The sequence below is a fragment of the Perognathus longimembris genome, chromosome 28 (genome assembly GCF_023159225.1).
Source record: "Perognathus longimembris pacificus isolate PPM17 chromosome 28, ASM2315922v1, whole genome shotgun sequence".
Taxonomy (NCBI): Eukaryota; Metazoa; Chordata; class Mammalia; order Rodentia; family Heteromyidae; genus Perognathus; species Perognathus longimembris.
Genome location: NC_063188.1, coordinates 57,236,772 through 57,263,382, shown reverse-complemented (window position 1 = coordinate 57,263,382; position 26,611 = coordinate 57,236,772). Strand labels below are relative to the sequence as shown.

The following is a 26,611-nucleotide window of genomic DNA, read 5'->3' as shown; positions in this document are numbered from 1 at the left end:
AGTTCAAACTATCAAACCCTGGCATCTTATTTTGGTCATTCTTTCTGGAAGCCTAGTTTTAGATTTCTCTTCATTTTGCACTTCACACCTGCAAAAGGAGAACCAGAACCATAGTTATGGGTCTCTTAACTTTTCAATATTCTTCCATCAAAGGTGAGAGGACTCTATTACTTCCCAACCTACAATATTGATTTACCAGTTGTATTCAATTTACAGTGCTCAGTCTTCACCTTTATGCTAACTCACAGGATTCCTTAAAATACCATACTCTTGGTCACTTATGTTAAATAACTGGAGCCTCCAAAACTAGGAAGGACACACTGTAGCAGGAACAAATCCCAAATTCTTACCCAGGATTGAATCCCACTGGCTTTCAACCGATGGTACTGGAGGTTTGTCTGTGGTACATTCATCCTTGACAGCAAGGCTCAGCCACATACAAATGAAATCAGAAAGGGTAAGATCCCAAGACCTATAAAAACAGAGGCCAGAAAGGAAGGTAGATCACAAAGAGGAAGGGTACCAGGCTTTCCCACCCACTGGAGACTCAGCAGTTCAATGAAAAGAGGCATTAAAACACAACTACTCAAAATGCTAACCTAAAATATTGTACTGACCATGCTCTAGGTGCTGGCACTTTATGATCCCACAACACCACTCTACTAGGAATTTCTATTCTGATGGTAGTTTCTTTTGGCTTAAGGTTTGTTTGTGGAGGTACTGGGGCTTGAATTGGGTGCTGTCTCTGAGAGTCCTTGGCGCAAGGCTAGCTCTCCACCACTTGAGCTATACAGCCTCATTTCCGGCTTTTTGGGTGGTTAACTGGAGATGAGTCTCAGATTTTCCCCGCTCTGCTTGGATTCGAACCTCAATCCTTGGATCTCAGCCTCTTGAGTAGCTGGGATTGCAGACCATGAGCCACTGGGATGGGCTTTGAAGTTTTAGCACGGACTTACTTTAGTATAAAAAAACAGGGAGGGGCTGGGAATATGGCCTAGTGGTAAAGTGCTCGCCTTGTATACGTGAAGCTGGATTCCATTCCTCAGTACCACATATATAGAAAAAAAAAAAAAAAGCTGAAGTGGCACTGTGGCTCAAGAGGCAGAGTGCTAGCCTTGAGCAGAAACAAGCCTGGATCAGTGCTCAGGCTCTGAGTTCAAGCCTCACGACTGGCAAATTAAAAAAAAAAATAGGGAGAAGTGGGAGAAAAACATTTCCTCCTGCTCCCCATGGGGCTAAGGGTGAATTAGACTCCTTGGTGCTAGTTTTGAGAGGCTGTTAAGGAATGAAGCAGCAAATATACCTGTATTCTACGCATAAAGAAAGCTTTTCCCCTAACAAGCTCATCACTGCGAAGCAGGAACACCCCTAATGTTTCCAGCTGTCATTTCTGGAAAAGCATTTGAAGACCTAGTCTAAATGAAACGATTAAATGATACCGACTGTGTTTCTTTGTCATATTCCTCCCTCGTTTTATTTTGTTGCTGTTACTTATCACTTTGTGAAACTAATCTTGATAATTTACTTACTGTATCTCCACCCACTAGAACGAGTGATCCCGGGAACCGGGCCCCGAATCCTTACATGTCTCGGATCTCCGCAGTCCATTAGGTTCGTGAACACATGAGATGTCGGTCTCGGAAGGACGGCGCGGAGGGTGACTCCCCACAGGGGGATCCATGGCTGCTAGACTTCTCTTTCTTCCACTCCAAGCACCCAGCCCCGACGCACAAAGAGACACTAGAAACTTCCCGCCAAGAAGCTGCAAGGCGGAGATAACCTGGCCACGGTACAAGCATATGCGCATGCCCAGCTATGACCGCGCTGCTCCTTTCCATTACTCCTGAATCACCATCAAAACAGGTTCCCGGAGCCGAAGATACTCCGCCTCTTCGCTCTACTCTATTTATCCCAGTAAAGTCAGCTACAGCACGGAACTTAAAGGGAAAAAAAAATCATCTGTGAAATAAGTTCAGGAGGGAGGAACGGAGCGGCAGGCCACAAACCTTACATCCCGAAAACTACTCGAATTCCCATCAGCCACTGCGGCTCCGCCCCCCCCGGAAGTCGTGTTCGAAGGCGGGACTTCCTGATGCCGTTGCTATGGCTTCAAAGGCTTAAAGGAACTGCGCAATCAGCAATGGCGACTCTACTTCCGGGGCATCTCCTCGAGCTAATTTGTGGACCCCCAAATCCGCTAGCTATTTCGTTCCCCCCTGTGTATCTTGCTTTAACTTGTCAGTAGTCTACTCCTGATCTAAAGATAAGGAATCGGGAAAAAAAAAAGAGCGAGCTCCTGGACTTTTTTCTTCGGCTAGTGAAATTTTGGCCTCATGGTGGCAATATAAGATTACAAATCCGTGCCGCGCCGAGCCGCTCTTCTCCCCGCCCGCCCTTGGCGTTCAGAAAAAAACGCGCGCGTTCCACCATTATAAAAAAATATATATTTGCCTTGGGAGTTCGTGCGCAGCACCTTAGCGACATTTTCCTTTTAAATCTCTATGCCAATTTGACGAGCGGAAGATGAACTTAAAAAAAAAAACTTTTAATGTGTGTTTCTTTGATTTCTAGACTGCTTAAAAAAAATTTTTTTTTTTTTTTTTTTTTTGGTCAGTCGTGAGCTTGAAACTCAGGGTCTGGGCACGGTCCCTGAGCTCTTTTGCTCAAGGCCATTGGCTCAACCACTTTCAGACATGGCACCACTTCTGGTTTTCTGGTGGTTAATGGAAGATTTCACGGACTTTCATGCCGGGGCTGGCTTTGAACCGCGTTTCCTCAGGTCTCCGCCTCCGAAGTAGCTAGGATTACACAGGCTACGGGTCAGAGCCCAGGCCCTCAGTTCAAGCCCCAGGACTGACAAAAAAAAAAAAAAAATTCTCTACATGGGTACTAATAGTTAAATGTGAGGTCTTTCTCTGCTGCTATACAAAATACTTGAGCCTGAGTAATTCATAGAAATGAATTTGTCAATTTGAGTAGCTAGTAAGTACAAAACAGATATACAAACTGGTGAGATCCTACTCTCTACTTCCAATATTAAACCTTGTCCTTCATCCTCCAGATGTCAAACACTGCATGATGTAAGGGGGTAAGAAGTTTTATACTCTCTGCCATGCCCTTAAATAAGGGCACTGAGGAAGTGGAGATGTGGTTCAAAGTGGTAGAGTGCTAGCCTTGAGACAAAAGGCTCAGGGACAACACCCAGGCACTAAGTTCAAGCCCTACGACTGACAAAAACAAAACAAAAACAGTAAGGGCACTGAACCCGGTTCATGAGGGCTTTGCCTTAATAACCCTCCAAACAACACACCACCAAATGCTGTGGCATTGGTGACCCTGTATCATGAATTTTGGAAAGGACCAAAACATTCAAACCACAATACCTAGCTTCCACAAGGAAGGTTTTATTCCACACTACATCATTGGTTTTGGACTAAATGCAAGTTAAGAATTTTTGGGGTGTGTGTGTATGATAGAGAGAGAGAGAGAGAGAGAGAGAGAGAGAGAGAGAGAGAGAGAGAGAGAGAGAGAGAGAGAGAGAGAGAGAGAGGGAGAGAGAGAGAGAGAGAGAGAGAGAGAGATTCAGGGCCTATGTAGAGAGGGAGAGGGAGAGACAGAGAGACATTCAGGGCCTACGCACTGTCCCTTACCCTTCTCACTGAAAGAGACAGAGACAAAGAGATAGAGAGACACTCAGGGCCTACACTGTCCCTTAGCTTTTTCACTCATGACTGGTACTCTACCACTTGAACCACAACTCCACTTCCAACTTTTTGATGGTTAATTAGAGCTAAGAATCTCACAGACTTTCCTGCCTGGGCTGCCTTCAAACCGAAATCTTCAGATCTCAGCCTCCTGACTTGCTAGGATTACAGACCTAGCCACCTAGCCCAGCTGATTGTGCTTTATCACATATCATAATGCTGAATGTTCCATAGATGCTTGAAAATAATGTGTGTTGTATAATGACCAGGTTCAGGGTTCAGTATATATGTATTCATCATGCATGTTGCTCCAAACTTCTAAATTCGTATTTATTGACTATTTGATATAAATGACCAAGACAAGTAAAGTAGCCCACTTTCAATGGATTTGCTTTTTTCTGCTTATAAGTTTCTTCAGTGTTGCTTTCTGTGCATTGAAGTTATATTACTAACAGGCATCTGGACAAGACCTTACCTGGCAAGGCATTGTAAGGTTATTGTACGCCTTTTAATCACATAAAATAGCCTGTTGTGATCACTAAGTTCCCTAATATCCTACTTTCACGTGAAACAGGCTTTTATTTATTTTCCGGTCCTGGGGCTTGAACTCAGGGCCTGGGCACCGTCCCTAAATTTCTTTTGCTCAGAGCTAATGCTCTACCACTTGAGCCATAGCGCCACCTCCAGCTTTTTCTGAATACTAGCAGTTTTGAAGCGTGATCCTCAGGTCTTAGTCTCTTAAGTATCTAGGATTACAGGTGTGAGCTGAAACCGGCTTTTAACATGACGTGAGTCTTCCCAGCACCTAGAACTCAGGAAGCTGAGATCTAAGGATCATGATTCAAAGCCAACCCCAGGATGGAAAGTCTGTTAGACACTCATCCCCAATTAACCACCAAAAAGGCCAGAAGTGGAGCTGTGGCTCAAGTGGTAGAGCACTAGCTTTGAGCAAAAGAAGTTCAGGAACAGTGCCCAACCCTATGTTAAAGCCCCAGGACCAGCACAAAAAAATGGTTATTTAAATATAAGCTAGGTGCTAGTGGCTCACATAAGGAATCCCAGCTATTCAGGAGGCTGAGTTCTGAGGACTGTAGTTGAAAGCCAGCCTGGGCAGGAAAGTCCATGAGACTCTTATCTCCAAATAACCCCCCCAAAAAATGTGGAAATGGAGCTGTGGCTCAAGTGGTAGAGTGGTACTCTTGAGCAAAAAAACCCCAAAACATTCAAGACAACACTCAGGCCCTGTGTTCAAGCCCCAGGAACAGCACGTGCGTGCGCACACACACCCGGCAGAAAATGCAACATTCAATCCTCCATTAGTATATTATATAAGTGCTTCCTGAAATGAAAGACCTATTGAATCTCTTGGATATACTCATATTTTCTGGTTATGTACCAATTTGGCCATCAGCTGGAGTCTACTCTTCCATTTAACTCTTGTCTACTGACCTGGTTAGGCCTCTACATTTTCCAATAGCATTCATGTGCATGATCCCCTCCACATTGAGAACACTGGGTAACATAAAGACAGAGGAAGTAGAGCTGTGGCTCAAGCAAAGCACATGGCCCTGAGTTCAAATCCCAGTACCGGCACAAAACAAAACAACCAAAATAAAAGAAAAAACAAGAGACAAAAATCATGTGCTGAGCTGAGAATGTGTCTTAGCAGTAGAGTGCTTGCCTAGCATGCATGAAGCCCTGGGTTCGATTCCTCATCACTACATAAACAGAAAAAGTCAGAAGTGATACTGTGACTCAAGTGGTAGAATGCTATCCTTGAGCAAAAAGAAGCCAGGGACAGTGCTTAGGCCCTCAGTTCAAGCCCCAGGACTGGCCAGAAAAAAAATCATGTCTTTCAGCTATAGCTGTTCTTTGAAATTTTCACTCCTTCTTGATGAATTGGTTCTTCCACTCTTCTGAACTGTTATTTATGACTTCTAAAGACATTCTGCTCAAGGAAAGATATTTTTAAACACATCTCGTCTTGCTCAGTTGTCCTCTTACACTTTATACATAAAGCAAAAAGCATCTGGAAGCAACAGCTCAATTTCCTACCTTTGCTGATTGTCTTTACTCATTTCTCTATAGATACACCTAGCAGACTCCAGGATGGTCTCTTGTTTAAGGCCAATCCCTTAGTATATATAAGTCTCCCTAAACCTAAAATCATAATTTTAGAAGTCTCTGAGACTCCATCTGGGCATGGTGGCTCATGTCTGTAATCCTACCTACTAAAGAGGCTCAGATCTGAGGATAACAGATCAAAGCCAGCCCAGGCAGAAAAGTCTGAGAGATTCTTATCTTCATTTAACCACCCGAAAACTGGAAGTGCAGCTCTGGCTCAAAGAGGTAGTAGACTGCTAGCCTTGAGTGAAAAAGCTCAGGGACAGTACCCGGGCCCTGAGTTCAAGTCCCATAACTGACAAAAATAATTTAAAAAGAAAATATTCTGAGACTCCTCAAAAATTAAAACTAGGCTGGGAATATGATCTAGTGGTAGAGTGCTTGCCTCGTATACATGAAGCCCTGGGTTCAATTCCTCAGCACCACATATATAGAAAAAGCCGGAAGTGGTGCTGTGGCTCAAGTGGTAGAGTGCTAGAGCCTTGAGCAAAAAGAAGCCAGGGACAGTGCTCAGGCCCTGAGTTCAAGCCCCAGGACTGGCAAAAAAAGTAAAAATTAAAAATATAGCACAGTGTCTGTGGCTCACACTTGTAATTCTAGCTACTCAGTGGGCTGAGATCCGAGGATAGAAGTTCGAAGCCAGCCCAGGCAGAAAAGTCTCCATAAAACTCTTAACTCCAATTAACTGGAAGTGGAGCTGTGGTTCAAAGTGGTAGAGCACTAGCCTGGAACAAAAGAGCCTCAGGGGAAGTGCCCAGGACTTATAAAAAAAAATAAAAAATATGACTTGTTAACTATGATTAAACATATAATCCACACTTATGGGTATATATCTAAAATAACTGAAAGTGAGGTCAGTGTGTACATGCTGATACTTGGGCTTGAACTCAGGGCCTCGCATTCTCAACTGGCTCACACTCCACCACTTGAACCATACCTCTACTTCCAGCTTTTGGCTGATTAATTGGCTATGAATCTCTCACATTTATCTGCCCAGGCTGACTTCAAACTGGGATCCTCAGATCTGCCTCCAGAGTAGTCAGGATTACAGGGGTGAGCCATGGGTGCCCAGGGAAGGTAAAATCTTGAGTGGCATTTACATATCTATGTTCATAACACCATATTCACCAAGAGGTGAGAGCAAACAGGTGTTTATAAATGGATGGAAAAATAAGTATTTATAGACAATAGAATATTATTTTTATTGCTGGTCATGGGGCTTGAACTTGGGGCCTGGGTGCTGTCCCTGAGCTCCATTGCTCAAGACTAGCACCCTACTACTTGAGCCACACAACTCCACCTCTGGTTTTCTGGTGGTTAATTAGAGATAAGAATCTCACAGATTTTCCTTCCCAGGCTGGCTTTGAACCACGATCCTCAGATCTCAGCCTCCTAAGTAGGCAGGATTTCAGGCAAGAGCCACCAGCACTGAGCTAGAATATTACTTTATGGAAAAGAAAATCCTGTTGCTGTGTGCTGGTGTCTCCGGCCTGTAATCCTAGTTACTCAGAAAGCTGAGATCTAAGTACTACAGTTCAAAGCCAGCCCAGGCAGGAAAGTCTGTGAGATTCTTGTTTCCAACTGATTACCAAAAAGCCAGAAGTGGAGCTTTGGGTCAAATGGTGGAGTGCGAGCCTTGAACAAAGAAACTTGGGGAGAGTGCCCAAGCCCTGAGTTCAAGCCTCAGATCTGGCACACACACAAAAAATCCTGTCAGGGATATATCCAAAGAGAAATAAGCCAATAACAAAAAAGAATTAAAACCACCTATATACAGTATATAACATAAAAACTGAGAATAAAATGATGGTTGCTAAATGTTTAGCAGGGAGGAAAATGAGTTACTGCTTTAATAATTCTGGGATTTGGGCTGGGAATATGGCCTAGTGGTAGAGTGTTTGCCTTGTATACATGAAGCCCTGAGTTCGATTCCTTAGCACCACATATATAGAAATAGCCAGAAGTGGTGCTGTGGCTTAAGTGGTAGAGTGCTAGCCTTGAGCAAAAAGAAGCCAGGGACAGTGCTCAGGCCCTGAGTTCAAGCCCCAGGACTCGCAAAATAATAATAATTCTGGGATTTCGGTGTTGCAATATGAAACAGTTCAGAAGATCTGTAACACAACCACATTAATCTATGTAACACTACTGAACTATGTACTGAAAAATGGTTACAATATGCCAGGCATGGTGGCTGGAACCTGTAATCCTACCTGAAGGATTGACCCCCACCCTATTACCTCAGGCCCATATAGACACCAGGCAGGAACCTCAATATGCCAACTTGCTTTGATATGCAGGCACCAGGAAAAACCTCAATATGGGAACCTGCTTTGATATGCAGGCAGGACATCGCACCCAAGCCCAGCTGTTAAAAAAACAAAAACCCTTTATAGGCCAAACAGAAAAGCCCCAACTTCCTAGACCTAGTGGTGCTTTCAATAACCTGCCTCCTTGCTCAGATCCCATATAAGCCTGGTCCCAAATTCACCCCCTTGCACAACCTCCAATCCCGCAGGAAGGTCTGTGCCCCTAGCCATTCCTCAATAAACGCCCTCGCCTGTTGATAATCGAGTCCAGCCTATTCCTTTTCTGTTCTCCTCCATTTTCGCAACACTACCTACTCAGGAGGCTGATATCTGAGGATTGCCATTCAAAGCCAACCCGGGCAGGAAAATCTGTGAGACTCTCATCTCCAATATACTACCAAAAATGCCAGAAGCAGAGCTGTGACTCAGGTGGCAGAACCATAGCCTTGAGCAAAAGAAGCTCAGAGACAGCGCCTAAGCCCTGAGTTCTAGCCCAAGGACCAACACACACACATACACACAAAAAAGGTTAAAATATGCTGGACTGGCCGATACTGGTGACTCATACCTGTAATCCTAACTACTCCGGAAGCTGAGATCTGAGGAGCACAGTTCAAAGCCAGCCTGGGCTGAAAAGTCCCTGTGAGGCTCTATCTCCAATTAACCACCAAAAAAACTCCAGAAGTGGCACTGTGGCTCAACGTGGTGGAGGGCTAGCCTTGAGCAAAAGAATTCTAGGACAGTGCCTGGGCCCGGAGTTCAAGCCCCACAACTGACCAAAAAAAAAAAAAAAAAGAAAAGAAAAGAAAAAAGAAATACTGGGTGCCAAAGGCTCACACCTGTAATCCTAGCTACTCAGGAAGCTGAGATCTGAGGATTGAGTTCAAAGTCAGCCTGGGCAGAAAAGGTCATAAGACTCTTTTCTCTAATTACCAAAAAGCTGGACTAAAGTTGTACAGACCCCCTGCCACCTGACCCCCCCAAAAAATAGTTAAAAAATAAAACCTTGTTATTTCATCTTTACCACAAATAAAATGACAAGTTCCTAGACTTCAAGTCTCTTTGTAGCCATGGGTCTTTGGAAGGACTTTTTTTATGGTCACTGCCTTCCCTTCTTTACTCCCAAGGCCTTTTTCATTTTCAGCCCACTGACATCTGACTTTTTCCCTTCAACATTCCACTAAAACCATTCTCGCTAAGGTTACTGAGGACCACTTAATATTTCTAGGCTTTGCACACTCAGAATATTGTCTCTATTCACCATATCTTACAAGAACTTTGGGGGTGGGGGTACATGTGCACAGGTGCCAGTCCTAGGGCTTGAACTCAGGGCCTGGGCTCAGTCTCTGAGCTTTTTGCACAAGGTTAGCACTTTATCACTAGAGCTACACAGTTCCATGTCCAGCTTTATTGGTGTTCCACTGGATACAAAAATCTAACAGCCAGGCTTATGCCTGTAATCCTAGCTACTCAGGAGGCTAAAATCTGAGGATCAAGGTTCAAAACCACCCAGAGCCGAAAAGTCCCTGTGAGACCCTCATCTCCAATAAACCCCTCAAAAACCAGAAGTGGCCCTCAGCCTTAGCACCACCTTCCTAGAAACCACTGTGCCATGAGAGCTAAGTGGAGGAAGAAAGATGAGGCAGAGAGGTCCAAGTAAACCAGCTTGTACACCCATCAAGGCCAGAGAAAAAGAAATAAGGAATGCCATAGGCTGGGATGCTGATAAGTGTTGAATGGCATGCAGCTGTCTGTGATTTTCCAGTGGATCTAGAACTTCCATCACCAAGATGATCTCTGAAAGACACCGATGTTGCTCATAATCAAGCATCCCGACGGTCCCGTGCCCTAGACCTGTGACATTCTGGCCTAGTTTTGTTCATAGTTGTGGCTGAACGCGATGTGTGTACAATAAACCATCTCCTTTGCTGTTGGAAAAAAAAAAAAAACAGAAGTGACGCTGTGGCTCAAGTGGTAGAGCACTAACCTTCAGCACAAAGAGGCTCACAGACCCTGAGTTCAAGCCCCACAACTGACAAAAAAATCTCAGTTTTCTGCTCCAGCTGGCTTTGAATTGATATCCTCAGATCTCATCCTCCAGAGTAGCAAGGATTAGAGGCATGAGCCACCAGCACCCAGCTCAGGAACTTTTGTCTGTTGGCTTCTGGAAGACACTGCCTTATTCTATGCTTGTCTTGTTGTAAGGTGATAAATCAGAGAAGCCACATTTTGAAAGGTTGAATCTTGGAGTCTTTATTAAAAGGCCAGCGACTGACTGCATGGTGGACTCCAGTCTCAAAGACCAGCAGCCCAGAACAGAGTTTGCACCAAGCTTTTAAAGAAAAAGGCCACATGTTGGATGGAGACCAAGCCTCAGCAAAGCATTATGCTTTGCTGAACAAGGAGCAGGGTTCCCCTAGTGTTAAACAACCCGCTATATCTACATATTCCCCAAAGCAGAGCCCTCCAAGCCCTCCCCATTGGGCTGGGCATCCACAATTCAAAGGATGGCTTCACTAGCCTCAAGGCCTTGGAGCTGGGTAGACAGCCAATCTCCTGGGTAGGCTCCAGGATGTCTGTAAAACCAACAGCCCCCAGTACCTGTCCAGGTGATGTAATGACTATGACTCAGTTTTCTTACTTCAGTCTGTCATCTTTTATTTAGTTTTTTCCCTGCCTTTACTTTAAGTAATTCTGTGTTATACACTTACATGAACCCCTTACATTTGCATTGAACCCCTTTGTACAACTACTTAAATGAAAATATTTACAAAATAATTCTGTCCTTAGGCTGCTGATCTGTCTGTCTTTTATTGGAGGGGAGGGGTACTGAGGCTTGAAAACTTTTTTCTACTTTGCATAAGAAAATATTGAAGACAAACCTTAAGGCAAAAGCCTAACATTTACAATGTCAGTGACACCTTACCAGAGTTATACAAGATTTCAATCCAATTCAAATCAATTCTGCAGATACTGTTATTATTTTTCACTGAGAAACATCTCATGGTATTTAGTACAAAGAACACTTTAACCATGCAATTCTGAGAACCACAGGAGCCTAATTTTTCATTTAAAACTGTCAGTTTCCCATGTTGGAATACTCTGAGACACATAAAGAGGAAGAGTATGTGTAAAAGAAAAGACTTAGCAATCTACTGCTAAAGTTGGAACTCATGATACATGTAATAGCAAAATCTTAAAGAACTCAAATTTCCTATTAATTGAAACTGATTGTAAGAAACAGCTGACACGTGCTTTGATTTGTATACTTTTAAAAATTAGTAAGGAAAATATACTTACCATATGTTCTGGTCTTTATATTAATGGTCCAGAATGTTGTTTGCCTAGCAGTAGCTTCTCAAAGTGTTGCTCAAAATGTGGTACTCAGGTGAGCTGTATTAGAATGGCTTGGGGAACTTAGTCAAGATCCCTTTACTATCAGAATGTCTGCAGAGGTCCAGGCTACAGACAGGCATGGTGAAGAGTGCCCGGTGAGGTTATTTGCAGAAACACTGATTTACAGCATAAACTTAGGAACAATTTAATTGCCTTGCATTTATGATACAAATATTAAGTGCCTTTGAGTGAAGAAAAGAATCCTAGAAATCATTTTTCACTCAATTTCTGTTAGCCTTACAGATAGGATACTGGATGGATCATTTCCTATTCCAGACTAGTCTCTGATCCCCTATCATGTGCATTACAGTTCAAAACTTTGTATTTTTTTTAAAAAACAAACCCAAAACTATGATATCAATTCAAATGTATGCCAAACTAGATATGAAAACTGGGAGCTGGAATATGGCCTAGTGGTACAGTGCTTGCCTTGTATACATGAAGCCCTAGGTTCGATTCCTCAGCACCGCCACATATATAGAAAAGACTAGAAGTGGCACTGTGGCTCAAGTGGCCGAGTGCTAGCCTTGAGCAAAAAGAAGCCAGGGACAGTGCTCAGGCCCTGAGTCCAAGCCAAAAAAAAAAAAAAAAGTGAGGGTTTGCTTTTTTTTTTTTTTACATCTCAGACTTTCTATGGCCTCTTATCAGTCTTTGTAGTCAAATAAGTTAAATCCCTTATTATTTTATCTATCTATCTATCTATCTATCTATCTATCTATCTATCACTAAAACTCAGGGCCTGGGCTGGGAATAAGGCTTAGTAGTACAGTGCTTGCCTAGCATGCTTGAAGCCCTGGGTTTGATTCCTCAGTACTACATCAACAGAAAAAACCGGAAGTAGCACTGTAGCTCAAGTGGTAAAGTGCCAGCCTTGAGCACGGAGAGGCTCAGGGTCAGTGCTCAGGCACAACCTCACTTGGCTTTTTCCGCTCAAGGATGGCACTCTACCACCACTTTGACCCACAACTTCACCTCGTTTGTTCTGCTAGTTAACTAGAAATAAGAGTATCTCAGGGGCTGGGAATGTGGCTTAGTGGTAGTGTGCCTGCCTAGCATGCATGAAGTCCTAGGTTCGATTCCTCAGTAACACATAACAGAAAAGGCTGGAAGTAGCCCTGTGGTTCAAGTGGTAGAGCGCTAGCCTTGAGTAAAAGAAGCTCAGGGATAATGCTCAGGCCCTAAGTCCAAGGCCCAGGACTGGCAAAAAAAAAAAAAAAAAAAAAAGCTGGGCTGACGCTGTGGCTCAAGTAGCAGAGCACCAGCTGTCAACAAGGAAACCAAGTGAATGCAAGGCACTCGCTGAGTTCAATCCCTGCTGGAGGGAGGCAGGGGGAGCCTTCGGAGATAGCCGAAAGTTGCTCCCACTGGATTGTAGATGGGGTAATTTGACATCAATGGGAATAATACAGTAAGCTGAAGCTCTAATAGATTTAAAAATCTGCTCATGAGGACAGTTTTGTGGGGTTTTAAATTTCTGTGTCAGTATTGGGGCTTGAACTCAGGGCCTAGGTGCTGTCCCTGATCTTTTGTGCTCAAGGCTAGTCCTGTACCACTTGAGCCACAGCTCCACTTCCGAATTTTTGGTGATTAATTGGAAAGAAGTGTCTCATGGACTTTTCTGCCTGGGCTGCATGATCCTGAGATCTGTTAGGATTATAGGTGTGAACCAACTGTCCCCAGCTCAAAGAAATGTTTAAAAGGAACCACACTCCTTATCTATGTAGGATGTCAGAAAATCAACATGTTATTCTGAAAACTGAGAAGAAAAGCCACGAAGCATCCAGCAACCTTATCTCAAACCACATTACTTTTATTAAAGCATTAGAGAAATGTAGGTTTTGAATCATACCTTGTATCTCTTTAGTTTTTGTACTTCTTCTTCAATAAGCATCTGATTCCTGGCCAATTCTGACTGAACAGCACTTAACGTATTGCTGCCCTCATCGGTGTCCATAGGTTCCTCCTTGGGAAAGAGGAAACGGCACACCCTAGTGACTGAGCTTATGTGCAGAACATGTAAATGTCTGACAGAGACCCAGAACTTTCACATTCCTACTCCTCACGTCAAAGACAGTTTCAGTCTAGTAATAGCAAAATGAAAGGAGCAAGTCCTGAATAGTACTTTCCAGATTCCTGGAATAATGCAAATAAATCTCTCACCTAAGATAAACTAGTCTGTAACATACAATGTTGCTACAGTCCTCTACTATGCTACAAAGTAGATTTTGGTATCCTCTTAAGGAATGTAATCAAAGCTAAGACTTTGTTCTACTATTAATTGTTCTTTCCTATCATATTTACTACAGAAAGGTAACCATAAAGATTCCATGTAAATGTAAACATACCCAGCAAACTCTGAGACAAGTTCTAACTTGTGTAGCACAAGACGAGATCATTGCTAACCCTGGTCTGGCATTTGTCAGTCACTGTGGTTGGTAAGTGGCTTACACGCAAGGGTTCTGTATGTGCACAGCCTCCCTGGGCCTCAGATGACCTGAGCAGTAACTGCGACTAGCCTCGTGCCACAAGAGGTGACAAAGCTAGAACCCAAGTCTAGGCCTGAATCCTAAGCGTGTTCTGTTTAAAAAATAGAAAAATAAAGCACATACATTTCCCAGGAAAATAAGCTACAGCACTGTAATAAAACACGGTCACAAACCTCTGCAGGCTGTCTTTGTAACTGCTATCTTCTGTTCATATATCATTTTTCTGTCGGACACAATGGCCATTAAGTTAAATCGAATCTCTCCTTCACTGTACCTAGAAAAAAGTTATTTTAAAATGTAAATGTAATAAAATGATAGAGCCATCATTATAATTCACTGTGGTTACCATATAGTTTTTCAGGATAAACAAAAATCTATCAATTGTCTCACAATAAAAATTGATATTTTTAAAGGTTTGTAGATGAGAGTTTAACTATGGCAAAAAAAATTAAATTTTACCACTCACAACTACTTTTAAATATCCTAAAACAATGCTAGTTCCACTTAAAACAATAGAAATGATGAATGTTTGTTTCCATTATATTTCCCTAACTTTATAAAAACTACAAAATCCTAAGGAGATCTGAGGATTAACATTTAAAGCCATACAGGTCAGGAAAGCTGGTAGCACTCTCAATCTCCAATTAACCAGCAAATTGCTGGCAGTACAGCTCAAGTGTTTGAGCAATGGCCTTTATGGGCAAGGAAGAGCCATAGTACCCAGGTTCTCACTCACGTCCTGGTGCCAGGATTGGCACCAACAAATGTATAAACAAAGTATAATTTAAAACTTCCCAAATTTCAAGGGGGTAATGCACTCTAGAGATTTAAGAAGCTAAACAGGATCCAGACAGAATGAGTGTGAAGAAATTCACAGTAAGAAACATCCTAGTCAACCTTTTTTTCTAGATATATTTTTTGCGTATTTATTATTTTTAACAAAGAAAAAAACCTCGATTTCCATTTCTTAGAGTTCATTTCAATAAATATCTTAGTCAAACTTCTGAAAACTAAAGAAAAAAAGTCTTGCTGAGTGCCTGGGCTCACCCCTGTAATCCTAGCTACTCGGGAGGCTGAGTTTTGAGGAATTCCATTCAAAGGCAGCCAGACTTTCTACAAAGTTCATGAGTCTCTCATCTTCAATTAAGAAGAAAAAAGCCAGAAGTGTAGCTGCAACTCAAGTGGTAGAGTGCCAGACTTATGCACAAAACCTCCAGGGCGGTGCCCAGGCCACGACTTCTTACAATAGCATGAGAAACACCACACCTACAGGAAGGTGACAGGAGCTTATTATCAGAAACCATGATGACAGAAGGAAGGAGTAGAACTCTCTTCCTGTGTAGCAAGAAAGACTGTCCAACTTGGATCTACATCCCTGAAAATATGCTTGAGGAAGGAAGGAGAAATCAGGGGATTTGCAGATGAAGAAAAATAAGGACTCTGTTCCTGGAGGACCCATGCTAAAACATAGTTTCTAAACAGAAAAAGAAATGATGAAAGGAGTCCTGGAACACCAGAGAAAGAGTAAAAGTATAGATAAATACAGTATGTGTCCTTCTCATGTTCCATCATTTCATGATTGAAGCAAAAACTGTATTTGATGTTCTCATGACATATAGAGAAAATTACAAAGACAATTGTGTTTTAACAGGAAAAAAGACAAGGTTACACTTATTACTCTAAAACTGTAATATGCTGAGAAGCCTCAAAAAATACTGCAGATAAAAACAGGATTTTAGGGCTGGGGATATGGCCTAGTGGCAAGAGTGCCTGCCTCATATACATGAGGCCCTGGGTTCCATTCCCCAGCACCACATATACAGAAAATGGCCAGAGGGGGCGCTGTGGCTCAAGTGGCAGAGTGCTAGCCTTGAGCAAAATAAGAAGCCAGGGACAGTGCTCAGGCCCTGAGTCCAAGCCCCAGGACTGGCCAAAAAAACAAAACAAAACAAAAACAGGATTTTAAAAAAGTGTTTGAATAATTCACAGCAAAATGGGAAGGAAAACAGAGAAGTGGAAAAAAATTTTAGAAAGGGCAGAATTAAACTACTGTAGGTAATCATTAAGTTTATATTAACTTCATATCCAAGTCAGTGATAACTAAAATTACATTTAAAGAAAAATGAAGTAGAGTTCTCTCATCTACCTCATGCGGAGATTTACTCACTATAGGAATCAAGTCTGTATACTGGCAAGAGGATAAAGTTTAAAAAAAAATGAACCCAGAAATAGAATCACCCAAGCAAGCCCTGTTTGTTTTTTCTAACAAAAGTTTCACACGAATTTACTGGAGGATGGTAAGCTTTTAAACAAGTAGTGACAGAAATACTGAATATGTGTAAGTAAAAATAAACACATATACAAATGAAAATTACTTCAAAATTAATCACAGACTTAAATGTAAAAACCTTTATGGGAATCCAACCAAGTAGGTGTACCAACCAAGAAAACAGAATGGTACCATCTAGGCTCAGGCCAAAAAGCAACAGCATGTGACTACAAGGGAGCCAGGAATAAATGGGCAATCCTGATGAAGCACACTTCATTTGGACTAAGACTTCTCACTCATGAGAGATAACAAGCTGGCCCAAGACTATCTGGGGGCAATGAGTCTGAGCCTGAGACTATCTGGAGGCAATGAGTCTGACCAGGGAATATCATCTAAAGTATAGAAAGAACACGAGGGTATCAACAGTATACAAAAACCCAACGAGCAGGGCAGTGACTAATAATCCCAGCAACCCACAAGGCCAAGACCTGGAAAAAAACGACTTGAAGGCAGCCTGAGGAGAAAAGCGTTCACACCAGATTCACCATCCTCCAATTCAACATCCTCAGCCCCAAGAATGCGGAGACTAACTACCATACACATCACCATGCAACAAGGTTGGTGCTCCACTACTTGAGGCATGCTTCCAGTTCCGTCTTTTGGCTGACTAATAGGAGACATAAGTCTCATTGGTTTGTCTCCGTGGGCTAGATCTTTGCTTGAGCTGAGGCATGGTTCAGGTGGTAGAGCCTAGTAAGTGCAAGGCCCTGAGTTCAATCCTTAGTACCACTAAAAAGAAAAAAGAAAAAAAAACCCTTGATCCTCAGATCTCAGCCTCCTGAGTAGCTAGGATTATAAGCATGAGCCAGTGGTACTCAGCCTGTCTTTAAAATTCTTTATATTTCCCTTGTGAGAGCTCAACTAAACTTTAATTACTAGCTATCAAACTTATATCTCTGCCTCTGCTTTATCAATTCTATATGATGTCCCATACACTCTTCAAATACAATATTTCAAATTAAATTCATCTCTCCAATGGTTTCTGGCTAGGTGGCAGCCATCCCTCAAATTCTACTGTCAAACCTGGCAGTCATAATAAAATCTTAATTCTCCTTTGTCCTCCACATCCAATGAACCAGAATGGCCTAATGGTCCTAAACCTTACCAATTCCCAGAAGCCATCTGAATTGTCACTATATTTTCATCACCTACTGCCTACATACTGGCCTGCCTCAAACTCTGTCTTCCTTAAACTCATTTTCCACCTCATTTTACATTTTAAGCTTGCTGGTCTAATGCTAATGGCTCATGCCTGTAATCCTCGGTACATAGGAGGCTAAGATCTGAGGATCGTGGTTCAAAGCCAGTCTGGGCAGGAAAGTCCAAGAGAGTCCTATCTCCAATTAGCCATCAGACATAACCAGAAGGAGCTGTGGCTCAACTGGTGGATTACTAGCCTTGAACAAAAGATCTGCACAAAGAAAAAAATAAATGTCTGCTCATGGTGGGTTACCTAGGGGCTTCTTAAATTCTCAACTACTTAATGTACACTATACAACAGTCCTGACTGCACCCTTGCTGCGAACTATACTCCACCTACTGTGTTTTTCCTTACCTAAAAGTCTTCCACGCTCAGCTCAGGTATGCTTCCTCTCTGCACCCTCAACTCGCGCATTCATGCCACTTAAGACTTCGTAATCTGTTCCCTCCCTTTATCTAGTTCTTTCAAAACAGGGGCTAAATTCTTCATCCCAGCATTTCTACCCTCAACTGCAGCAAGCGGGCTTGTGATTTCCTCCCGGTTTAGCCATACTGTGTGGGTGTGTGCGCATGCAGGAATTTTTTATGGGCACACAGAACACGGGGACATGAAAGCCGCCTCCTTTTTACCTCAGGCTTTTCCTCTGATCACCACCGAATTACCCGCGCAGTTCAGTACCTTGGATCCCACAGGTAGGCCGGGCAGCGCCACACCCTACTACGCGTGCGCGAACCAGAGGAGGCGGGAGTAGCAAGTACCTCCGGAGTCAGGGGACATGCGCAAGCGCAGAGCGATTAGCATGCCCATGCTCTTAAGCCTCTGCCTTTCCAAACAACTGGGCTGGGCGTCCGCAAAAAAAAAAAAAAAAAAAAAAAATTCACTTCCGGTAGGGGAAGGCACGCCTTCCACGCCGCAACATGGAGGCTGTCAGTGAGCTGAATGAACCGGTAAGATGCTGCCCTGTGACTAGCGAGAACACAAATAAATAGAGATGAGTTGAGCCAAGTCGAACCTCAAACTGTCCCCTCTCTCCCTTAGGTTTCCGGGGAGCTGGTGTCTGTAGCACATGCTCTTTCTCTCCCAGCAGAGTCTTATGGCAATGATGTGAGTATGAATCGCCCACAGTTCCCACCCTTCTACCTCGGATTTCTGCAAAGCCCGCTACCTTAAATCTATAAACCCCTTTTTGGTATCTTCTGAAAATCCTCTCCATGCCCTCTTAACAATCACACCTTCTTTCAGGTTCATTCCGATCTGGGTTCACAAACGCCAGACTAATACCATGTAAAAATGGTTTGCTAACTTTACAAGTTTTTTGTTTGTTTAAACTTCCCATTCTCTGAAATCCAAATCCGAATGTCTGGAGGGTAAGAGCCAAGAATCAATGTTTTTGAAAGACTTCTCCAAGTGGTTTCATTGTGCAACAAGTTACAATGATATTTATATTGTATGTCGTTTCTATCATTAGGGGGGAAAACACATTCTGTACTTTGAAGAACAAAAATATGATAAAGTAAGAACAGTAAAGTAAGAATGTAAAGTATACTGGATGAGTGGGTCAGGCCATAGGATCTAAAGAATTTAGCCCAGGGGCTGGGAATGTGGCTTAGTGGTAGAGTGCTTACCTAGCTTGCATGAAGTTCTGGGTGGATTACTCAGTACCACATACACAGAAAAAGCTGTAAGTGGCGCTGTGGTTCAGTGGGTAAAGTGCTAGCCTTGAACACAAAGAGGCTCAGGGACAGTCCCCAAACCACAATTCCTAGGATTGGCAAAAAAAAAAAGAAAGAAAGAAAGAAAGAAAGAAAGAAAGAAAGAATTTAGCCCTAGGCGAGACCACATATTTCCCCCCCAAAGCATGGCCCTCTGCCCGCCCCATTGAACCAGTCATCTGTAATTCAAAGGATGGCTCCTCTGACCTCCAGGCCTTCACTAAAGGAGGTGGAGTTTGAACTGGTTCCTCAGTGATTGGCAGGTAGGAAAATCTGGTGGTCTCTGAGAGATACAAATATTACTTACTGGTTGCAACTGGCTTCTTGCATTTGTATCCCTTTGCTGTAAGGAGTCTTTCTGTGGAATAGTTCGTGAAGCTTGGTAAGACATAACTGGGCCTGTTCTATAGTACCGCCTAACTTTTACAGTACTTTAATTCATTTCTGAAAAGCTAGTTTGTCTACTGCTTTATGTAATCCTTTACATTTTTCACTAGCTGTTGGGAAATATAGCCAGGGGATACTGGGGCTTGAGCTCAGGACTTCTTGCCCTCTCTTGGCTTTTCTGCTCAAGACTGGCACACTACCACTTGAGCCACCACCCTACTTTCAGCTTTTTTTTTTGCCAGTCCTGGGGCTTGAACTCAGGGCTCGGGTCCTGCCCTTGCTTCTTTTGCTCAAGGCTGGCACTCTGCCACTTGAGCCATAGCATCAATTCTGACCTTTTCCGAGTAGTTTGTTGGAGGTAAGAGTCTCATGGAGTTTTCCTGCCCAGGCTGGCTTCAAACTGATTCTCGCATCTCAGCCTCCTGAGTAGCTAGGATTACTGACATGAACCACCAGTGCCTGGCTTCACTGTTTTTACTATTTGTGGCAGGTGGATTCTTTTGTCATGAGAACAGATGATTTATGTTATCCAAACCCATTAGCCCAGTTGTGTGTGTGTATGTGTGTGTGTGCACACGCACGCTCATGCACGCTCATGCATTTATGCCCTACTGTGTGTTGGGCTTGAACTCAGGGCCAGGGCATTCTTCCTTAGCTGTTTTTGCTCAGGGCTAGCCCTCAGGCTTTTCCTCTGATCACCAGGGAATGAAGAATTAACTGAGCAGTTCATTACCTCCAGTCCCTTAGGTAGGCAGGCCATCTGGTGCCACAACACACTACTATGCCTGGGAGACCTGAAGAAGTGGGTCTAGCAACTACCTTCACTTGCAGCCTTTTCTGATAAATTTGCTGCTTAGACTTGTTGCAAACCTCAGATCTCAGCCTCCTGAGTAGCTAGGATTACAGACATGAGCCAACAGTACCCACCATTACCATTTTTTTTTGGCCAGCCCTGGGCCTTGAACTCAGGGCCTGAGCACTGTCCCTGGCTTCTTTTTGCTCAAGGCTAGCACTCTGCCACTTGAGCCACAGCGCCACTTCTGGCCATTTTCTGTATATGTGGTGCTGAGGAATCAAACCCAGGGCTTCATGTATATGAGGCAAGCACTCTTGCCACTAGGCCATATTCCCAGCCCTCCACCATTACCATTTTTTAATAGCTTTCTTGAGCATTAACTAGACCTCCACCAAGATCCTTGATTTGTTATCCAATAACAGGCTTGGGATATTTCTGACCAAACATTCTTTACCCCTTTGCAGCCTGACATTGAGATGGCCTGGGCCATGAGAGCAATGCAACATGCTGAAGTCTATTACAAGGTAAGTCCTCTCTTCGTCATTAAACAGAATTCAACATGTAATTGTAGTGTACGATTCTCTGCTAATCACTACCTCAAGTTAAATAGCTATATTTTAGAGGCTGTTTTGAGCACTATAAAATCTTATGTGTAGAGAACAGAGACAGAAGTGAATTTGTTTTGACAACGAGAGGTTCTGCTTCTTTGCCAAGTGTTGTAACTACTTGGTAAAATGGTGCCTGGTCCATACATAGTGAACCACTAATAAATGTCTGTTAAGTGAGCAATCCACAGAGGGTAATAGCCAAATGGTGCAATTGACAAATTAGTGGAAGGGACGTAGCATGTTATGGCTCCTTAAAACTCAATGGTGATTTTATGTAACACTTAATGCTTCCTGTAAGATCTGCCTTTATAACCATTAGTGTTTTCTGTCAGGGCATGGGGGAGGGGGAGTGGAGGCCTCAGTGTATATAAAAGGTTGTAAATTGGAGACCAATATCTGTATATTGTTTCACTGTGGCAGCTGATTTCATCAGTTGACCCACAGTTCCTGAAACTTACTAAAGTAGATGACCAGATCTACTCTGAGTTCCGGAAAAGTTTTGAAAAACTCAAGATAGATGTTTTGGACCCAGAAGAACTTAAATCAGAAACAGCTAAAGAGGTAAGAATTCTCTTTTAAATATTTATTACCTGATATCTGGCCTGTAATTTTATTATATCTTTAAACTTTTTGGGAAAAACATGAATCAGCTGAGCACTAGTGGCTCATGCCTATAATCCTAGCTACTTGTGAGGCTGAAGTCTGAGGATCATGGTTCAAAGCCAGCCTTGGCATAAAAGTCCATTAGACTTCTGTCTCCAATTAACCACCAAAAAGCCAGAAGTAGAACTGTTGTCCAAGTGGTATAGCACTAGACCTAAGTGAAAAAGCTAAAGGACAAGCATCTAGGCTGAGTTGGCACTCCCATTCTGATCCAAAGAGAATTTTTTGTGTGTGTGAAGGAAAATAAATCAGGAATTTTTGTAGTATTGATTTGAAACATACTTTACTAGTACGAGCAATGGCTTCAATGTCAGTACCGCCTACTATGTTTACTTTTCTTAATGGGAGACTTGGAGCCCCTGCCCTGGCCTTTGAGTACATGAGCCTCTTGGGTTTGCCAGCTAAAGCATCCATTTTTTATGTATCTTTGTAGATGTGGAGGCCATTCTGCTTGAAGTTTGAAGGCCTTGTAGAAGACTTCAACTATGGTACTCTGCTACGACTGGATTGTTCCAAGGGCTACACTGAGGAAAACACCATCTTTGGTGAGTTTCTTGTCTCTGGAATTCTTTCTGTATGACATGAGTAGGAATCCGATATTACTGATGAATCAATAATGTGTGAGGTTAGGTTGGAGATCATGTTTATTGGTTGTATCTTTAAAGATCTTGTTGCTGTTTCTTGAATGACTGTATGATAGATATTTTCAGTTTTAATAATGTGAGTTAGATCTCTGAGGCTTATGACTGTTTTGCATTTTAGTTAATATTTTTCCATAGATTTCTAGTAGATTTAGAGAATTACTTGAGACTAGGACAATAATCAATTCTTTTCACCTTCCAGCACCCAGGATACAATTTTTCGCCATTGAAATTGCTCGGAACCGGGAAGGCTATAACACAGCAGTTTACAATGTTCAGAACAAAGGAGAGAAAGGAGTTGGCAATAGAGACAAGAGAGAGAAGGAAGCATGTAGTGGAGGGAAAGGAAAAAAGGAAGCTGGTAGTGAAGAGAAAGAGAAGGAAGCTGACAGTAGAGAACAGGTTGATAATGGAGCTATTGATAGTGAAGGAGAAAAAGAGAACGCTGACAAAGAAGGAGAAAAAAACCAATGAAATATGAGTGAAATTGGTACATGGGAAACAGCATTCCAGAGCATGTAACTCAGCTGAATCTACAAGTATCGTGAGACCTCTTGCACAGAACTCTCTTTCTGACCTGATAATAGGAGCTGCTCTGGTTATTTCCCCAGACTCCACTGGCTTAGTGGTGTCTTTGTTTTTTGTTTCTTGATTGTCACTGCTGGTTAAATAAACAGTTTTATAAATAAATTGGTTTCACTTCTTATGATTATCTCCAACTATACATGACTTAAAAAATAGAGAGGGAGGGGCTGGGGATATGGCCTAGTGGCAAGAGTGCTTGCCTCGTATACATGAGGCCCTGGGTTCAATTCCCCAGCACCACATATAAAGAAAATGGCCAGAAGTGGCGCTGTGGCTCAAGTGGCAGAGTGCTAGCCTTGAGCAAAAAGAAGCCGGGGACAGTGCTCAGGCCCTGAGTCCAAGCCCCAGGACTGGCCAAAAAAACAAACAAACAAAAATAGAGAGGGGGAGGTGACATTGTCCAAAAAGATGTATTCATTACTTGACTTACATAACTAACCCCTGAATGTGGCATAGTGGTACAGTGCTTGCCTAGCATGCATGAAGCCCTGGGTTTGATTCCTCAGCACCACATAACCAAGAAAGGATGGGAATGGTGCTGTGGCTCAAGTGGTAGAGCGCTAGCCTTGAGCAAAAGAAGCTCAGAGACATTGCCCCAGCCCTGAGTTCAAGCCCCAGGACTGGCAAAAAAAAAAAAAAAAATATTTTCCCGTTCTGTAAAATTGGCATACAGTCCCAATGACTTACTCATCCCTTCAGTTTTCCAGGTTGTAATTTTTTTTTTGTACGTGCCTGGGGTTTGAACTTGGAGCTTATACACTGTCCCTAAGCTTTATCTTTCAAGGCTGGCACTCTACCACTTAAGCCACAGAACTCCAATTTCAGCTTTTTGATAGTTGGAGATAACAGTCTCACAGACTTTCTTGCCCAGGATGGCTTTGAACCATGATCCCCAGGTCTCACCTGGTTGAGTAGCTAGAATTGTAGGCAGGAGCCACCTCTTAGCCAGGTTGTAATTTTTTTTTTTATAAAGTAGACTGTTTAACTTACAACAGAAGAGGCTACATTCTCGATGTTAACACTTTCCCATCTGCAGTTAAGATAGATGACCTAAATCCTTCAACTGAACAATATTGTAGCTTTTCTAGTGAAGTTGATGTCCCTGTGAAGCAACAAGTTGTGATAAAGCTACAGTTATCAGTTTCACATTGCTCTTTAGTTTCTCAGGCTAATAATAAAGTATTCTATATGTCCTACAGTTAGATTCTTCTGGTGGGGCAAATTTCTTTTTAAAAATTCTTATATTTACCATAGCCAAGATATAGAATTAGGCTGGGCATTAGTGGCTTATGCCTGTAATCCTAGCAAAACAGGAGGCTGAGATCTGAGAATTACAGTTGAAAGCCAAATTACTTTGTCAGTTTTCCTATACATGCTCAAGTACTAAGAGGAACATAAAAACCCCTGAGAAAGCTGGGTGCCGTTGGTTCACACCTGTAATCCTAGCTACTCAGGAGACTGAGATCTAAGGATTACAGTTCAAAGCCAGCCTAGGCAGAAAAGTCTATGAGACCCTCATCTGCAGTTAACCAGCAAAATATCAGAAATGTAGCTTCTGAGCGAGCCCTAGCATTGAGCAAAAAGCTCAGGGAAGCCGGGCACTTGTGGCTCACACCTGTAATCCTAGCTCCTCAGGAGGCTAAGATCTGAGAATTGCAGTTCAAAGCCAGCCCAGAGAGGAAAGGTCATGGGACCCTTAACTCCAGTTAACCACTGGAAAGCCAGAAGTGGTGCTGTGGCTCAATTGGTAGAGCACTAGCCTTGAGCCAGAGCTCAGAGACCATGCCCAGACCCTGAGTTCAAGCCCCAGAACCAACAGAAGAGACAGAAGCTCAGGGACAGCATCCAGGCCTTGAATTGAAGTCCCATAAAAGGTGCACGCATATGCATACTCTCTCTCTCTCTCTCTCTCTCTCTCTCTCTCTCTCTCTCTCTCTCTCTCTCTCTGAATCCTTTGTTACAAGTATTAGACTCCTTCACTAGTAAAACAAAATTTTACATTGACCTACTAAATGGATGAAGAAAAGAAAGGCTATGCCTATATAATATGGATGTGGGGGGAACCTTTGGAGACAATGGTAGTAGAATAGTAATAGTAATAGTAGTAGAATAGTAGTAGGCTAATGAGAATACCAGTAGGGTTTAGGAATTATAGGTACTGCTAACTGCTAGAATTATACCAAAAAATGCTCAGGGACAGTGCCCAACCCTGAATTTAAGCCACAGGATCTGCACACAAGGAAAACAGAACAAAACAAAAAGCCCTGATCCAGCAAGATTGGTGATTAGGCTGGGCCAAAGATACCGAAGTCAATTCCCAGTGACTTAGAAAGAGGACTGAAGGGTTTGACTGAAGAGAATCTTTGGTGTATACAGTGAGCGATGCTTGGTCTTATGAGTGGTTAAGTATAGTTTAGTTTGTGGGATATGTAAATAACTGAATTGACACAAAGAAAGAACTTAGTCCTTTTCAGTAAGAATGGTGTGGTGTTACATCGTAGGCATTCCCAGTGTCATAACATCTGGAAGAATTAAGAAATAAGTGCTTATTTCATGTGGAATCTCCAAAGCTGGGGAGTGGCTAGCATCCAGTTTTGCTTGTTCAAAAGCTTCTTCAGACGATCTTCCATTTATTTCAGTTTGAATTCTAGATCAGAAGGAAGCACAGGATAATCACCATACCTTGCTTCACTCAAATGCTTTCCCCTTCTGCAGAACTAGTATAGTCACAATGCCTTCCTTACTCATCCCTTCAGTTGCCCAGGTTGTGAATTTTTTGTGGAAGGGGCTGTTTACCTTTTTAAAAACTGGGAATGCATTCTAGATTGTAACACTTTCCCATCTGCAGCTGAGATAGATGACCTAAATCCTTTAACTGAAAAATATTGTAGCTTTTCTAGTGAAGTAGATGTCCCCATGAAGCAACAAGTTGTGATAAAGCTACAGGTATAAGTTTCACATTGCTCCTTAGTTTCTGAGTAGTAGCAAACATCCCATTATTATAGATTCCTCTAGTGGAGATATTTTCTTTTTAAATATTCCTATAAATAGTCAAGAGATAAAGAAGATTATCAAAACCCGTGAGAAATCCTTTGTTACAAATATTAGACTCTTCTATAGTAAAACAAAAATTTACACTGATTAGCTGGGTGCGGATGCTTGATGCCTGTAATCCCAGCTACTGAAAAGCCTGAGATCTGAGGATTGAAGTTCAAATCCAGCCCAGGCAGGAAAGTCTGTGATACTCATCTCCAATTAAACACCAGAAAGCCAGAAGTAGAGCTGTGGCTCAAGTGGTGGAACACTAGCCCTGAGCACAAAAGCTCAGAGACAGCACCTAGACCATGAGTTCAAGCCCCATGACTGACAGATACACACAAAAAAATTACATTTCTTTACTAGAGTTACAGAGAAAAATAAACAGCATATCTATATACAATCTTTGATGAGGGAGAAAACCTTCGCAAACAATAGTATTAAAGTGTGAATAGTAGTAGGGTTTAGGAACTATGGGTATTGATAGAACCACACATTTATTTCCAATGTTGTCAGTGGTGTGCCCACATGTAGTGGTTTAATAGCAGCTTGGGCATGGTTTGTGTAGCTACAGGTTAGGCTACCTTGCTTAGAGTTCTAAAGGTACAGAGGGAGATGTTGTGGTCCACTAAGAAGA

At 42.6% G+C, this 26,611-nt stretch overlaps 1 protein-coding gene and 2 long non-coding RNA genes across 3 annotated transcripts; 2 read left to right on the top strand and 1 right to left on the bottom strand.

Moving 5' to 3' along the window:
* The first annotated feature begins 6,334 nt into the window (after window positions 1–6,334).
* On the top strand, window positions 6,335–11,857 carry LOC125344286. Its single transcript, XR_007209457.1, has 2 exons — window positions 6,335–6,376; window positions 11,075–11,857. It is a non-coding gene; the product is annotated as an uncharacterized LOC125344286 (long non-coding RNA).
* Window positions 9,645–18,240, bottom strand: LOC125344285. The gene is made up of 4 exons (XR_007209456.1): window positions 18,176–18,240; window positions 14,190–14,290; window positions 13,380–13,490; window positions 9,645–10,062 (listed from the first exon to the last, which is right to left on the bottom strand). It is a non-coding gene; the product is annotated as an uncharacterized LOC125344285 (long non-coding RNA).
* A 153-nt stretch (window positions 18,241–18,393) lies between these two features.
* Window positions 18,394–23,043, top strand: Pbdc1 (polysaccharide biosynthesis domain containing 1). Its single transcript, XM_048336954.1, has 6 exons — window positions 18,394–18,493; window positions 18,585–18,650; window positions 20,906–20,965; window positions 21,470–21,610; window positions 22,146–22,257; window positions 22,556–23,043. Exons 1-6 carry the CDS (start codon window positions 18,464–18,466, stop codon window positions 22,825–22,827), a joined length of 681 nt encoding a protein of 226 aa, XP_048192911.1. The 5' UTR covers window positions 18,394–18,463; the 3' UTR covers window positions 22,828–23,043.
* Window positions 23,044–26,611: the final 3,568 nt, after the last annotated feature.